General features: G+C 40.2%; 1 protein-coding gene across 1 annotated transcript; it reads left to right on the forward strand.

Annotated features, from left to right (window-relative positions):
• The first annotated feature begins 3,517 nt into the window (after positions 1–3,517).
• Positions 3,518–4,097, forward strand: LOC138872709 (uncharacterized). Its single transcript, XM_070151120.1, has 2 exons — positions 3,518–3,607; positions 3,705–4,097. Exons 1-2 carry the CDS (start codon positions 3,518–3,520, stop codon positions 4,095–4,097), a joined length of 483 nt encoding a protein of 160 aa, XP_070007221.1.
• Positions 4,098–14,659: the final 10,562 nt, after the last annotated feature.

Here is a 14,659-nt window from a genome sequence, read left to right on the forward strand (position 1 = left end):
CTCCAATTAAAGGACAGTCGAAACGGGATTTATTTGTTTGTTTCAGAGTCGCCACTTGGGAATTTTAAGGCGTCCCAAGTCACCGGTTTTAATCCCTGAATCGAGGAGAATATGACTCTGTTTGTTATTATGCGAACCAGAAATCCTGAGTAAGGAATTCTGTTAATTAGGGAAAAGGTGTTAGGCGTTCCCGAATTCCGTGGTTCTAGCACGGTCGCTTAACCATTTTTATATTTGGCTTTATTATCTTGATTTGCTAAATACATTTTTTATTTTTTGCATGATTTTGTTACCGCTTTTGTTTAGATTGTTTTCAATTAAAGATTTTCTTGAAACGAATCACGCGTACGTATATTCGTATTATATATTTTTATAAACGTAAAGAATCGTGTCACGCATACGTGTACACAGAAAGATTGATAATATTTTTGTATATATAAAAAATATGATGTACGCAATTGTGCTTAAAATAAAATCAAGAACATTCGCCCCTTTTGTATGATTAAGTAGTGAACCGCACATCTCGGGTTTTTATGAAATTAATTTAATATCCTCCGACGAATCTCTTTTTATTAAAATTTTGGCTCAAATTTGCACGAACGCATAATCCGTACTGCCTTAAAAATGTAATTTAGGCCACGCAAACGTATCCCTAATTTCACAAAATATTCTTGATGGTAGTATAAATCTTTCCACAAATTGTTTATTACATCCATATTCTATGTGAAAATCATGAGAAATCAATATTTTTCTAGTCTCTAAATTCCTCGAAAAGAATTCACAATTTATTGGACGTTGATCGCAAATTATATTTTTTCGCGTATAAATTGTATTCTTCCAAGCCATTCAAATTTAAAGAGTAAAAATAAATAACGTGTGATTAATACTACCATTTTTTCGCAAATACAATATATGTATACCCAAAATGTGAATGGCGTATAAAAACTAAAAAAATTGATTCATGAAAGGAAGTGATATTTTCTAAGAATTTTCATTATTCTATTTGTAGCGAATGCTATTTTTTACGTATCCTTGACATAAAATGTCTCAATTCGTGCTTATACATCCCATCTCATTCTCATATACTTGTTTTTAGTCCAAAGTTATAATTACTTAGTTAATTTGTTTACAATGATAAATAATCAAATTGGTGAGAAAGAGAACTATTATACAAATTGACTCAATAAAATGGCATTACATGCAATGTAGTGGTATGTCCGAACCATTCACCATATTCCAACATCATAAACGAGACGGATTATATCAATTCGCATTTCTACCATGGCTATTCACATAACCGTTATTATGTCATCTATGAACGAAATACAATTAACATTATCCAGCCTTAAACAAAATCGGGTATTTGACAAACTAAGCTAATAATATAGTTTTTGATATTTCTACACTATTCTTTACTTAGCTAACAATATCACAAGATCGAATTAATGGCCAACTTTCTACCATGTTCTTTATCTTGATAATTCAATCACAACTATACTTAATGAAATTCTGAAATAGATAACACTATTACAACACTTATACGAACTTCAAACGGGAATGATTAACTAATAGTTATTATGTCAAGCATACTACCATGTTAAATAACTAAAACAAAATTAGGGTGGGAAATTTTAAAATCAGAAATGTTATTCTTACGTTGTTGGAACAATGGGGATTCTTCATCGGGGCTCCGAGTCAAAATGCATACAAGCACTTGAAAGGGTTTGTTGACACTTGTTGGGGGAGTAAACCAACAAACGTCTCCGAGGACGCTTTGAGGTTGAGGCTATTCCCTTTTTCTCTTTGGGGGAGGGCTTTGGATTGGTTAGAGAGGTTGCTAAATTATTCTATCCATACATGGGACGAATTGGCCGAAAAATTCATTTCCAAGTTCTTTTCTCCCGAGCATATGACAACTCTTAGGGATGAGATTCTAGCTTTCAAATAAGAACCCAATGAGCCTTTGCAATGGATATGGGAAAGGTACCATACTATGGTGAAAGAGTTCCCGAACAATGACATGACGGAGGCTATGATTCAACAAACCTTCTATATGGGGATCAATACTACTAATCATTGCGTGGTCAACCAACTTTCTGGTGGAAATTTCATGACAACACCATATATGGAAGCTTGTGAGATTCTTGATGAAATGGCGGATACTTCATCGGCATGGAAAAGTAGAGCAAACGTTCCTCAAGGCGATCCAAATATGATTCACTTGCATAAGCAATTACATGATCATGGGCAAGCAAATGCCGAGTTGACCACCACAATGAATCAACTAGCCAAAGCTCAACTTCAACAAGTGCAAGGTCCCAAGTAAGTAAATGCAATGGAAGGAGTAGGTATGATGGTAAATAAGAGAAGGCAAAAGGGTCCTCAAGTGCAAAACTAGGTTGAAAATTATGAGCAAGATGATAGTGGATTTGATCAAGATGGACAATACAATGAGCAAGAGGAGGAAGTACAATATGTGAACAACTTCCAAGGGCAGAGAAACAACAATCGAGGCCCAAGTCAACAATAATGGCGACCACAAGGAAATCAAAGAAATTGAAATTCAAGCAATCAAGGTGGTTGGAACAATAAAAACAACCAAGGGAATTGGAACAATCAAAGAAATCACGAAAATTGGAATGGTAAAAATAACCAAGGCAATTGGAGTGGCAATAATCAAGGATATTGGGGAGGTAACAACCAAGGAGGGTGGAACAACAACAACAACCGGGGGTCGGGTTTTCAAAGGCCCCTGATGTTTCAACAACCGAGCAATCTACCTCCCTATCCTTCCCAAGGTCCAAGTTCTTCCAACAATGAGATGGGCCGAATAGAGAACATGTTCAAATAAATGATGGAGAAGAATGCCGATTCTGATGCTCAATTATCCTCTCACAACACTTCAATTCGCAATTTGGAAGTTCAATTGGGCCAAATCTCGCAAGCTTCAAACACTCATCCTATGGGGGCACTACCAAGTGATACGATGGTAAACCCGAAGGGTGGGAAAAATACGGGACATGCCATGGCCGTGACTACAAGGAGTGGATGATGAACAATTGGTACAAGAAGATGACATGCCTAGCAATGGAGTGCAAGCAAATGAAGAGGTGAGAATTGATATTAAAGACAATATAGAGGAGACTCAAGAAGAAGTGAACCCATCAAGGGAGCATATTGTGGACATACCAGAACTGGTAGTGCCAAAGGCTAAGGCACCAATGCCAATGCCTCCTCCTCTATCTAGGGAGCACATTGTGGACATACCGGAACCGGTAGTGCCAAAGGCTAAGCCACCAATGCCAATGCCTCCTCCTCCATATCCTCAAAGGCTTGCCAAGCAAAATGGCGAGAACCAATTCAAAAATTTTATTGACATGATGAAGAGTTTTTCTAGTAATGTGCCATTGGTTGAGGACTTGGAACAAATGCCGGGAAGGACTTGGTGACAAAGAAGAGATCGATGAATTGTGAGACTATAAAGATGACACAATAAGTGAGTGCAATTGTGCACTCAATGGCTCCTAAATTGGAAGATCCGGGCACTTTCACAATCCTATGTACAATTAGAAGTGCCGACTTTGCCAAATCTTTATGTGATCTTGGGGCAAGTATCAACTTGATACCCTATTCGGTGTTCAAAACTTTGGGGATCGGGCAGCCAAGACCCACATCCATGAGGTTGCAAATGGCGGATCGTGAAGATACCTTTGGGTATTATTGATGATGTGTTGGTTCGTGTTGACAAGTTCATACTCCCGGCAAAATTTGTGGTTCTTGATTGTGAAGTGGACTATGAGGTGCCTATTATTTTGGGTAGAACTTTCCTTGCTACGGGGAAGGCTCTTATTGATGTGGAAGCCGGTGATCTCACTTTTCGGGTGGGTGATGAAAAGGTGGTCTTCCATGTGTGCAAATCTATGAGGCAACCGAATAGCAATGAAGTTTGTTCGTTTGTGGATTTGGTGACCAATGTGATTATTGATGATGCTAGTGCCACAATGAATATTGAGGATAATTTGGAAGCTATTTTGCTTAACCTTGAGAATGATGAGGAGAAAGAAGGCTATGTGGAATGTGTGAATGTGTTGCAATGAATGGAGTCGTACACTTATGAACCCTGAAAGTTATCCTTGGATCTTGAAAACCGGAAGACTCCTCCAACAAAGACCTCAATCGAGGAGCCTCCCACTTTGGAGTTGAAGCCATTGCCTCCGCATCTCAGGTATGAACTCCTTGTCCCTTCTTCTACTTTACCGGTTATTCTTTCCTCGAGTTTGACTAACATGCAGGTAGAGTCCACATTGAATGTGCTACAAAGGAGGAAGAGAGAAATTGGGTGGACATTGGCGGATATCCAAGGCATAAGCCCCGCCTTTTGCATGCCCAATATTATTTTGGAGGAGGGTGGCAAACCCTCCGTTGAACATCAAAGAAGGCTAAATGAAGCAATGCAAGAGATGGTCTAGATAGAGATAATCAAGTGGTTGAATGCTAGGTTTTTTTACCCCATTTCCAATAGTTCGTGGACTTCTCCGGTGCAATGTGTCCCAAAGAAAGGGGCATGACTATGGTTACCAATGACAAGAATGAGTTGATTCCTACAAGAATAGTGACCGGGTGGAGAGTGTGTTTGGACTATCGCAAGCTTAACAAAGTCACACGGAAAGATCATTTCCCACTTCCCTTCCTTGATCAAATGCTAGATAGGTTGGCCGGTCATGCTTTCTATTGTTTCCTCGATGGGTATTCTAGCTACAATCAAATTCTTATTGCTCCAGAGGATCGAGAGAAAACTACTTTCACATGTCCTTATGGTACTTTCTCATTATCAAGGATGCCATTTGGGTTATGCAACGCACCGACGACTTTTCAAAGGTGTATGATGGCAATATTTACGGACATGGTGGAGGATATTCTTGTGGTTTTCATGGATGACTTTTCTGTGATGGGGAATTCTTTTGATGATTGCTTGAACAATTTGGATAAGGTCTTGGCAAGATGTGAAGAGACGAACTTGGTTTTGAATTGGAGAAATGTCACTTCATGGTCGAGGAAGGCATTGTCCTTGGCCATAAAATTTCAAAGAATGGTATTGAGGTAGACAAGGCCAAAATAGAAGTGATTTCTAAACTTCCTCCCCCTACATTAGTGAAGGGAGTGAGGAGTTTCTTGGGTCATGCGGGGATCTATCGCCGTTTCATCAAGGATTTTTTCAAAGTGGTGAACCCTTTGTGTAAACTTTTGGAGAAGGATGCCAAATTCCATTTCAATGAGGATTGCATAAAAGCATTTGAATTGATAAAGTTCAAATTGACAACTACTCCTATTATCACCACACCAGATTGGAGCTTGACTTTTGAGATCATATGTGATGCAAGTGATGTGGCGGTTGGAGCTGTTTTGTGGCAAAGAATCAACAAAATCTTCCATCCGGTCTACTATGAGAGTAAGACCATGAATGATGCCTAAGTCAATTAAATAGTGACCGAAAAAAGAGCTACTTGCTATTGTCTTTGTTATGGAGAAGTTTCACCCGTACTTGTCCACATCGATCATGCGACACTTCGGTACTTAATGAGCAAGAAGGATTCAAAGGCAAGGTTAATGCGGTGGGTGCTTTTATTGTAAGAATTTGATCTAGAGATCCAAGATCGTAAAGGTAGTGAAAATCAAGTGGCGGACCACTTGTCTCGATTGGAGGAGGAGGGGAGGCCACATGACGACCTTGAGATCAATTATTCCTTCCCTAACGAACAGTTGCTAGCCATTTCAATGACCGGGATGCCATGGGTCAGCAAGTTAGAAAATTATCTTGTGAGTGGCATTGTACCGAATGAGTTCTCTTCAAACCAAAGGAAGAAGCACAAACAGGATTGTCTTGACTATTATTGGGATGAACTGTATCTCTTCCGGATTTGTACCGATGGTGTGATTCAAAGATGTGTGCCGGAGGAAGAACATGTGAAAATTCTTAAGGCTTTCCACTCTTCGCCATATGGTGGTCACTATGGTGGAGCTAGAACGGCAACAAAAGTGTTAAGTTGTGGATTCTATTGGCCTTCTCTCTACAAGGATGCTAGTGATCTAGTCAAGCATTGTGATGAATGTCAAAGGGCTGGTGGGATTTCTAAGAAGAATGATATGTGCCTCACCACCATTTTGGAGATTGACATCTTTGATGTGTGGGGCATTGATTTCGTGGGACCGTTCGTGAGCTCTTGTGGGAACACCTACATTCTAGTTGCGGTTGATTATGTGTCTAAATGGGTTGAGGCTGTTGCTTTGCCCAACAATGAAGAGAGGATTGTGGTCATATTTTTGAAAAATAACATCTTTACAAGATTTGGTACTCCAAGAGCTATCATAAGTGACGAGGGTTTGCATTTTTACAACAAGGCCTTCGATACCTTACTCATAAAGTATAGTTTCACTCACAAAGACTCGTCCCCATATCATCCTCAAGCAAGCGGACAAGTGGAAGTATCCAACCGGGAGATCAAGAGTATTTTGTCAAAGACAGTGAATGCCAACCGAACGGATTGGTCAAGAAAGCTTGATGATTCTCTTTGGGCTTATAGGACGGCTTACAAAACACCGTTTGGGATGTCTCCATATCGATTGGTGTTCGGAAAGCCTTTTCATCTTCCGGTGGAACTTGAGAACAAGTCTGTGTGGGCATTGAAGAAGCTTAATCTTGAATGGGATGTCGTCGCCAACTTAAGGATGACACAGTTGAATGAGCTAGATGAGTTCCGGTACCATGCCTATACAAGTTCATCTCTATAAAAGGAGAAGATGAAGTACCTCCATGATAAGTACATTCGAAACAAGGAGTTCAAAGAAGGTGATCTTGTGTTATTATTCAACTCTCGGTTGCGAATGTTTTTGGGCAAGTTGAAGTCAAAATGGAGTGGCCCATTTGAAGTTGTTGGTGTGACACCATTCAGTGTATTGGACTTGAAAAATAAAAATGATGAAGTGTTTAGAGTTAATGGGCAATGAGTGAAGCACTATCTTGGTAAAGTTGATGATGGTCACGTCGTGGTGGTTCTGCATTTCAAGTGATTGGTAATTTGTGTCGTGCCACAACGTTAAATTGGGCGTTCTTGGGAGGCAACCTACGTGTATTTTTCTTTATCTTTTTCTTCTTATTTAGATATGGTCTGTTTTATGCTAACTAGTTTTGAAGTACATGCAGGACTGAGTGTGCTTTGCAGGGACTGTGCCCAACAAAAATTAGTTAAGTGTTGAAAAAGTGTGGACAACACATTAATTGTGCGGACCGTACAATTTTGAGTGCAACAGCAGAAATAACTCTGCGACCGCATATTTCTGTGTGCGGTCGCACAACTGGAAGACAAAATTGCAAGCTCTCTGAAGTTGGTCTGTCAAAATTCATAGCCAATCTGCGGCCGCACACAAAATTGTGCGGCCCGCACAAATTCTACGGTCACACTCACTTTTGTGTAGACCGCATAGCTTCAGCAAAGTCCAGGTAAAGAGTGCGAGCCGCACTCAAAATTGTGTGGCCGCACTCAACTTAAGTTTGGGGCGACTTGGTCAACCTATAAATAAACCCTCAATGCACTGTTCACAATTTTACATACTCTTAGTCTTCAAACCTAAGCAAGCACAGTGCACATCCAATAAGTTCACAATCCTCATTCATTTCAATCAGTGTAGATTCTTGCCTGCATCCTTCATCACTGGTATGTTCATTGCATCTTTAGGTTTTTTGATTTCTCTTAGTTTTTATTCATGTGTGGTAGAGGTATTTTTAGACCTAAAATATCTAATGTTAGTTATGTGTGCTTAAAATCATGTGGGCAATATCATATGTGTTCATTGGGGATTGGGTAGATCATTAATCATGTTTAATTGCAAATACCATGCCTCAATTGTGTAAAAATTACAAAATATAAAGTCAGTGGTGCGTAATGTCAAATTGTGCGGTCCGCAAATCTTAGAATTAGGGAAAATGTGTTGCATGAAAAATGCGGATCGCACTCAAAATTGTGCAGTCCGTAGAAAATTGTATGGTCCGCGAAAAAGTGTGTGCGACCACACTGTTGAAAGATCAGAGAACGAGTAGTCTGAACCTAGGATTGTGCGACCTCACTCAAAATTGTGTGTTCCGAACATCAGGATGTGCGACCACACTTTGAAATTGTGCGGTACGCACATGGCAGTCTGCGGCCGCACTAATTTTTGTGGGGTCCGCACTGTCTCTCCTGCAGTCTATTTTCCTACAACTGTAATGCAACTGTTTCCACTGTTTTGAACTCCAACTGACTTATGTAACTTGTATTACAGACAATGGTTCGATCACGAGGTCGAGGTGACATTTCTAAAGAGAGGGGTGAGCCTTTCTGAGGCCGAGGCAGGGGCAACCTCCCACTCTCAATCCAATTAGCAATAAGCAAGAAGGCAACTACCAACAGAGTCTCTAAACCCTCAGAATCTAGTGTGTATCTCCCGTCTAGGGAAGCTTCAGAGGGAAACTCTGTGGAAGTACAACCCGATGCCCAATCTCAACCCAAACAAGTTCTGGGTAGACTACAATTGAGAGATGAATCCTCTTCTGAGGGTTCGGAAAAGGGTAGCCAAGATTCTGAGCCCTCTTCCCTACATGCCCCCGTAGCGCCTATACTCGTTGATGATGATGATGATACTCGTTGAGATTGGCGGCCTAGAGAGGTCAAAGAAGAAGGAGATATGGGAGGATAGATTTGTGAGTTTGTCTGCCTTCAATAGATTCATAGAATGGTGGCCCTAGAGATCGCTCACACTTGAGCGACAATTCTTAATGAAGGATTTGGATAAATACAATCCAAATGTTCTTCGGCGTCAGGGAGCGCAAGGGGTGGATGGGGTTCACCCAGAGTGTCATGGATGTTAATGAGCACTTGGTATGTGAATTTTATGCCAATGTGGCACACATCAAGAAAGGTACCAAAGTGACTAAAGTGAGGAATTTGAAGGTTAGATTCGATCAGTGCACTTTAAACTCATACATGGGATTTGAGGAGGTAGAGGCAGTCCAGTATATGGGGCTATCAAAGATCTTGGAAGCTCTAGGACCACCACCACCACTGTGGATCACAACGGGAGTTTCCATTGCACAAGCCACCCTCAATTTTGAATCAAAAGGATGGTAAACTTTTGTGTGCAGCCGGATAGACCTGAGCAGAAATGAGAAACATCTTCCACTTCCCTGTGCAGTTCTAGTAGCATCTATCATGGTCGGGTACCCAATCAATGTGGGCGCCATCATGTCGGCCAACATGTTAGTGGTTGTCCAAAAAAGGTGAAAGCTCCTATCCATATCCAAACTCCCTCACTGAATACTTTAAGGATGCCAAGGTGGAGCCGAGGATATTTGATACACAGGTGCAGGCAAAAAAGCCCTTCTCATGATACTCTTTGCAAGGACCAGGGAACCCAAAGTTCAAGGGTAAAGAAACTACCACCGGTGGCCAGTCTGATGAGTCAATGGTGGTGGTTACAGATTCAGCTAATGAGCCTTCTACAGATGCCATGCCTTCCACAGCAGCCGATCCTTCCACCGAGATAGATGACATGCCACCACCTCCATCTTTTAGACCATCTACATCAGTACCAATGCCTGCCTCATCCACATATCCACTAACTACACTGTGACTCTCCCAGACATTGGCGAGTCTCAATAACTGGATGCAGACAACTACTTCAAAGCTATCTGACATATCCAATATTGTTGCAGCACAGTCTTCTGCCCCATCAACATCAGACCTCCGTCAGTGGGGGAAACATTATCAAAGATCCTGGAAAATTAGAAAACCATTATGGATACTCTGGTGGCACATAGGGAAGTCATTGAGGAGTTGGGAAAATAGGTGAAGAAGATGCAAAAATCTCAGGCTTCGAAGAAGTCAGTGGATAAATTGACAAAAGAAATGACCAAGATAGCATCCGCTAGAGATATACCACTTGATTTGCTGATGGAGTCAGCACCAATAGCACCATCAGTACCTGAGGCATTAGAGGAAATAGCTAGCCAGTATGAGGATCCAGACCTTACTGCTCACACTACTGAGGAGATGCTGCAAATGTTCTCAAACCCTGTTATTCCCCAACCGGAGGATGATGAGATCAAAGTTGGCAGAGCCCGAGAATGCTGATGACCCCATGCACGCTGAACCACATAGGGAGTTCTCTTAACTCTCTACCCTTCCTTATTCTGATTGTTATTAAGCATTGAGAACAATGCTTATTCTTATTCAGAAGGGTGGTCTATTTTGATTAAGTTGATATGACATTGGTTTGTAATAACTTTAATACTCCTTTTCTTTTATATTTATTCTCTCTTTCATTATGTATATATTCCTCTCTTTCATTTGATGTATATATTCTATTCCCCTAGGTTTGTATATTCATTTGTCTTACTTTCAATAGTTTATTTCATAGCTTCTTTAGTTTGTTTTTCTTAGTAGTGTAAGTTCTTATTTACTTTAATAGCATCTTTTTGATTTGGTAGGCTTCTTTTTATGTTTAAGTGAGCAATAAGCCTTTGGTTTTCTTAATGCCAAGGTTCTTTCCAAAGGTGGGTTTAATATGAACCGGGTGGCTCTTCCCAATGATGGATGGTGTGATAACCTTCTTAAGAGATTGAGTCCATTTTTATGTTTAGGTAAAAATAGTAGTATTAGTGAATAAAAAGGGTCAAACATACTTCACTTAGTACCAACACATTTAACTATGGCCTTATGGTTAAAAACAAGTTCTTGGTAAGAAATAGTTTTAATTAGTGACCTTTAGACTCTTGTGTTGACTTGAGTAATCATCGAGTGGTTTAGTTGAACTATTAGTGATTTTCAATCTTGAATATGGTTGTTGTGGTCCCTCGACTCTATCCTCTTTAACAATCCAATTGTGTGAGAAGTGAGATTTTTGTTGCAAGTCCAAGTACCCATGCGAATGGTCTAGAACTTGTTCTGAATGTGTTTCTAGGCGAAATTCTAAGTTTTGCTTGGCTTGAGAAGTGATTATAAGCTCTCCTTGACCCGCTTGAAATTTGCCATGTCCCACCAATGTTGCTAACCCTAGTCAACCCATTTGAGCCTAAGGCCTTTCTCATTTGATAGCCACGTTACAAGCCCTTACCCATTTTGTAGTGACCCTCTCTCGGCACCCTAGCTTTCCTTATCACTCTTGAGAAGTAATTGGCTAAAATATAAGTTTGGGGGAGAGACGAGGAGGTTAAAGTGGTAAAAAGACACAAAAAGAAAATAAATGAAGAAAAAGGAAAGGCAAAGAAGAAGAAAGAATGAACAAAAGAAAAATGCAAAAACAAAAGTGAATAAAGTGAAGAGTTGAAGGGATTCAAAGAAAAGCAATGATGCAAAGCATGGAGAAAACAAAGAAGGAGAAAATGACCATCATGACTGAAAAAGAGTGATGTTAAGTCTCTCTAGTTCCCCCGAGGAAAAAGATAATGACTCAAAGAGTCGACAAAACATGAGCCAAAATAGAGAAAAATAGAGTGCTTAAGGAAAGATGAACTCGTTCCTATTCCAACATTCCCTACCCCTGTCCAATAAGCCTTCATTACATTTCGAAAAAGCCCTACGTGATTTCAAGTCGAGTGGACTTACATTATAGGTGATTTACATAAGGTTCAAACATATGGTACCTAGAGCCGTAATTGTGATATTCTTTTGTGAGAGATGATCGAACTTTTCACAATCCTTGAATTGAGTGCTACAGTCTTAAGTGAGATATGCTAATGGAGAGTAAAGGAGGAGGAGTTTGGCATCCACAATGACCTACATAAAAGAGCGAGCTTCCTTGATGAATAAAGTTGACTCTTGATGCTCAAGTGTCATATTTGAACTATTGTACTTGGAAAGTCAAATCATTGCCTTGTTGATAATTCATAAGTGTTGTGGGTAATTTTTGGTCCCAATTGATGTGTGTTTGATTCACCTTAGCCTAGCTGAAATAGATCTTTTCTTGTATAGGTGAGAATTATCTTATTTGCTGAGGACAAGCAAAAACTTAAGTTTGGGGGAGTTGATAAGTTGGGATTTTAACTACTTATTTGCACCCTTTTACTTTCGTTTTAGCTAAAAAAATGCTTAAAAGTATTCTCGAGAACTGATAAAATGTGCTTATATCAGGATTGTTGGGAAATGATCCAAAGAGATGAAAATCAACTCAAGAAGGAGTAATTTTGGACAAGGACTAAAAAGCAAAAAAGAGCAAAGTGCAGACAACACAATATTGTGTGCGGCCGCAGAGCATGAAGAGACCTCCGATAGATTTTCTTTGCAAGATGCGGACCGCACAACTATTGTGCAGACGCAAAAGATGAGGTTCAGAGAGATGCGATTTTGGTCCATGAAGAAATGCAAACCGCACTATTATTGTGCGGCCGCAGAATCAAAAGTGCGGCCACACTCAGAAATGTGCGGTCCGCAGAAGTCTCTCAAGTCAAATCTCGAGCTCAAGAATGCGGCCGCACTCATAAATGTGCGGTCCGTAGAATCTGAAAAAGTGCGGCTGCAACCCAAAATTGTGCGGCCGCAGAACCTCTGCAGAGGTAATTTTGTTCGATAATTTCAGCTGTGTATAAATAGTCCTTTTTTGTCAAAATTAGGTTAAGTTTGAACACCAGAAAGTAGATAGCCGTTTTTCCTTTACTGCTTTGGGTAACTTTGTGATAGTTTATCATTTTAATATTGGATTTTCTTTCCTTTGTCATCTAATATGAGTTTAATCTTATTTTCTTCTTTAGTTTCTTCAATTTTCTATATGAGTAGTTAAATTTATAGCTAGGGTTGTAACCCAACTCTAGTGTGGGTACTTAATGGGTGTTTAATATAGGACTTGTTTGTAATTGGGTGAGTGATATTTAGCCTAGTTCTTGCTTGAATTTAAGAATTAATGGTTGCAAACATTGATTCATGCCTAATTGACTAAGTCTCTACTTGAGAAAGAGAGACCAAGTCTAGGAAAACTTGGCTAACAAGGAATTGGGATGAACTCAAGAAATTGATAACCCCAATAGGGTTGAATCTAGAGATAGTAAGACACGACTTGAGAATCTATCACTTGTTTTGGTGAATCACCAATTTGGACTTGAGAAAGCCAAATTAGGCAAAACAACTCTAACTACCGAGAGATATCGAGTGGGTAATTAGTGGTGTGAATTTGGGCGACATCACTCTGCTCACAAGAACTTTGATTGAATGCGAAGGGTCAGAAGCCAGGATAGACTTCAAGGCTTTGACCCCAAACCTGAGAGAACATTTCACAGGAGGTTGAGGGAAGCAAGCGACACAAATAATCTTCTGGCATTTGTTCAATTTCTTATGAACATGACAGAAGAACAACATACAGTTGTTCAGGAGGTGGCAATGCTTAGAATCACTGGGAACTTTGAGCTAAAATAGAGCATGATCCAACTACTACATGCGAATGGACAGTTTTTGGGTCTTCCACATGAGGATCCGCAATATCATATCCTGAATTTCTTGGAGATTAGTGATACTTATATCATTAACGGAGTCACTCCAGACTATGTAAGGCTTACACTTTTCCCGTTCTCTCTGTTGGGCAAAGCAAAGCGACGGATGAAGGAAGAACCAACTAATTCTATTACATTATAGAATGATCTAGCAAGGAAATTTTTGGCAAGGTTCTTCCCTTCAGGCAAAACTGCAACTATCAGAAGTGAGATAGACGCCTTCAAATAGAAAGCGGGGGAGTCTTTATACTCAGCGTGGGAGAGGTTCAATGGGTTGCTTAGAGACTATCCTCATCACAATCAGACAAACGAAGTGTTAGCTTACACTTTCATAGAAGGGTTACATCTTGAGCCAAAGATTGTGGTAGATGCTGCAGTTGGAGGTCAAGTGTTGGAGAAAAGATTTGATGAGATATATGTGTTATTGAACAAATTCTCCAAAATAAATCCGGATTGGCAAGGGAGATGGGCTGACACACAGTGCAAAAATCTGCAGGGGTTCTCGAGTTAGATGTCGTCTCTGCATTATCAGCGCAGATTTCCACATTGACCAACCAAGTCAATCAGATGACCTTGGTTATTAACAAGAACCAAGCCAAGCCAGTGCAACATGTTCCATTTTTTTGTGAAGTATGTGGAGAGGATCACACAAGTGACTTATGCCCAGTTAATCCAAAGTCTGTCTATTTTGTGGGTAATGCAAATAAGGGCCAAATACCAGTATGGAAACACTTATAATCCTAACTGGAGGAACCACCCGAACTTCTCTTGAGGTGGAAACCAATGTGCTCAGAAATAGTACAAGCCTCAAGCACCTCAACAATAATATAGACCACCTCAGGCTGAACAACATGCAAACTCGACGAGTCACTTTGAGGAGATGATAAAGAAATTAATGGTGACTAGCAGGCCCAAACAACAAAGATGATGAAAAAATTAATGGCCAACCAGCAGGCCCAAGCAGCAACGATGAGAAATTTGGAGCGACAAATGGGACAACTTGCCAGTGCCCAAAATACTCTACCAGTTGGAGCTCTTCCAAGCGAAACTGAGGCTAATCCTAAGGCAACTATTAATATTGTGTCATTGAGGAATGGGAGACGATTAGAAGAAGTCCAGTCGAAAAAGAAAAAACAAGTGACCTTTAAT

This window comes from Nicotiana sylvestris, chromosome 7, assembly GCF_000393655.2.
Source record: "Nicotiana sylvestris chromosome 7, ASM39365v2, whole genome shotgun sequence".
Taxonomy (NCBI): domain Eukaryota; kingdom Viridiplantae; phylum Streptophyta; class Magnoliopsida; order Solanales; family Solanaceae; genus Nicotiana; species Nicotiana sylvestris.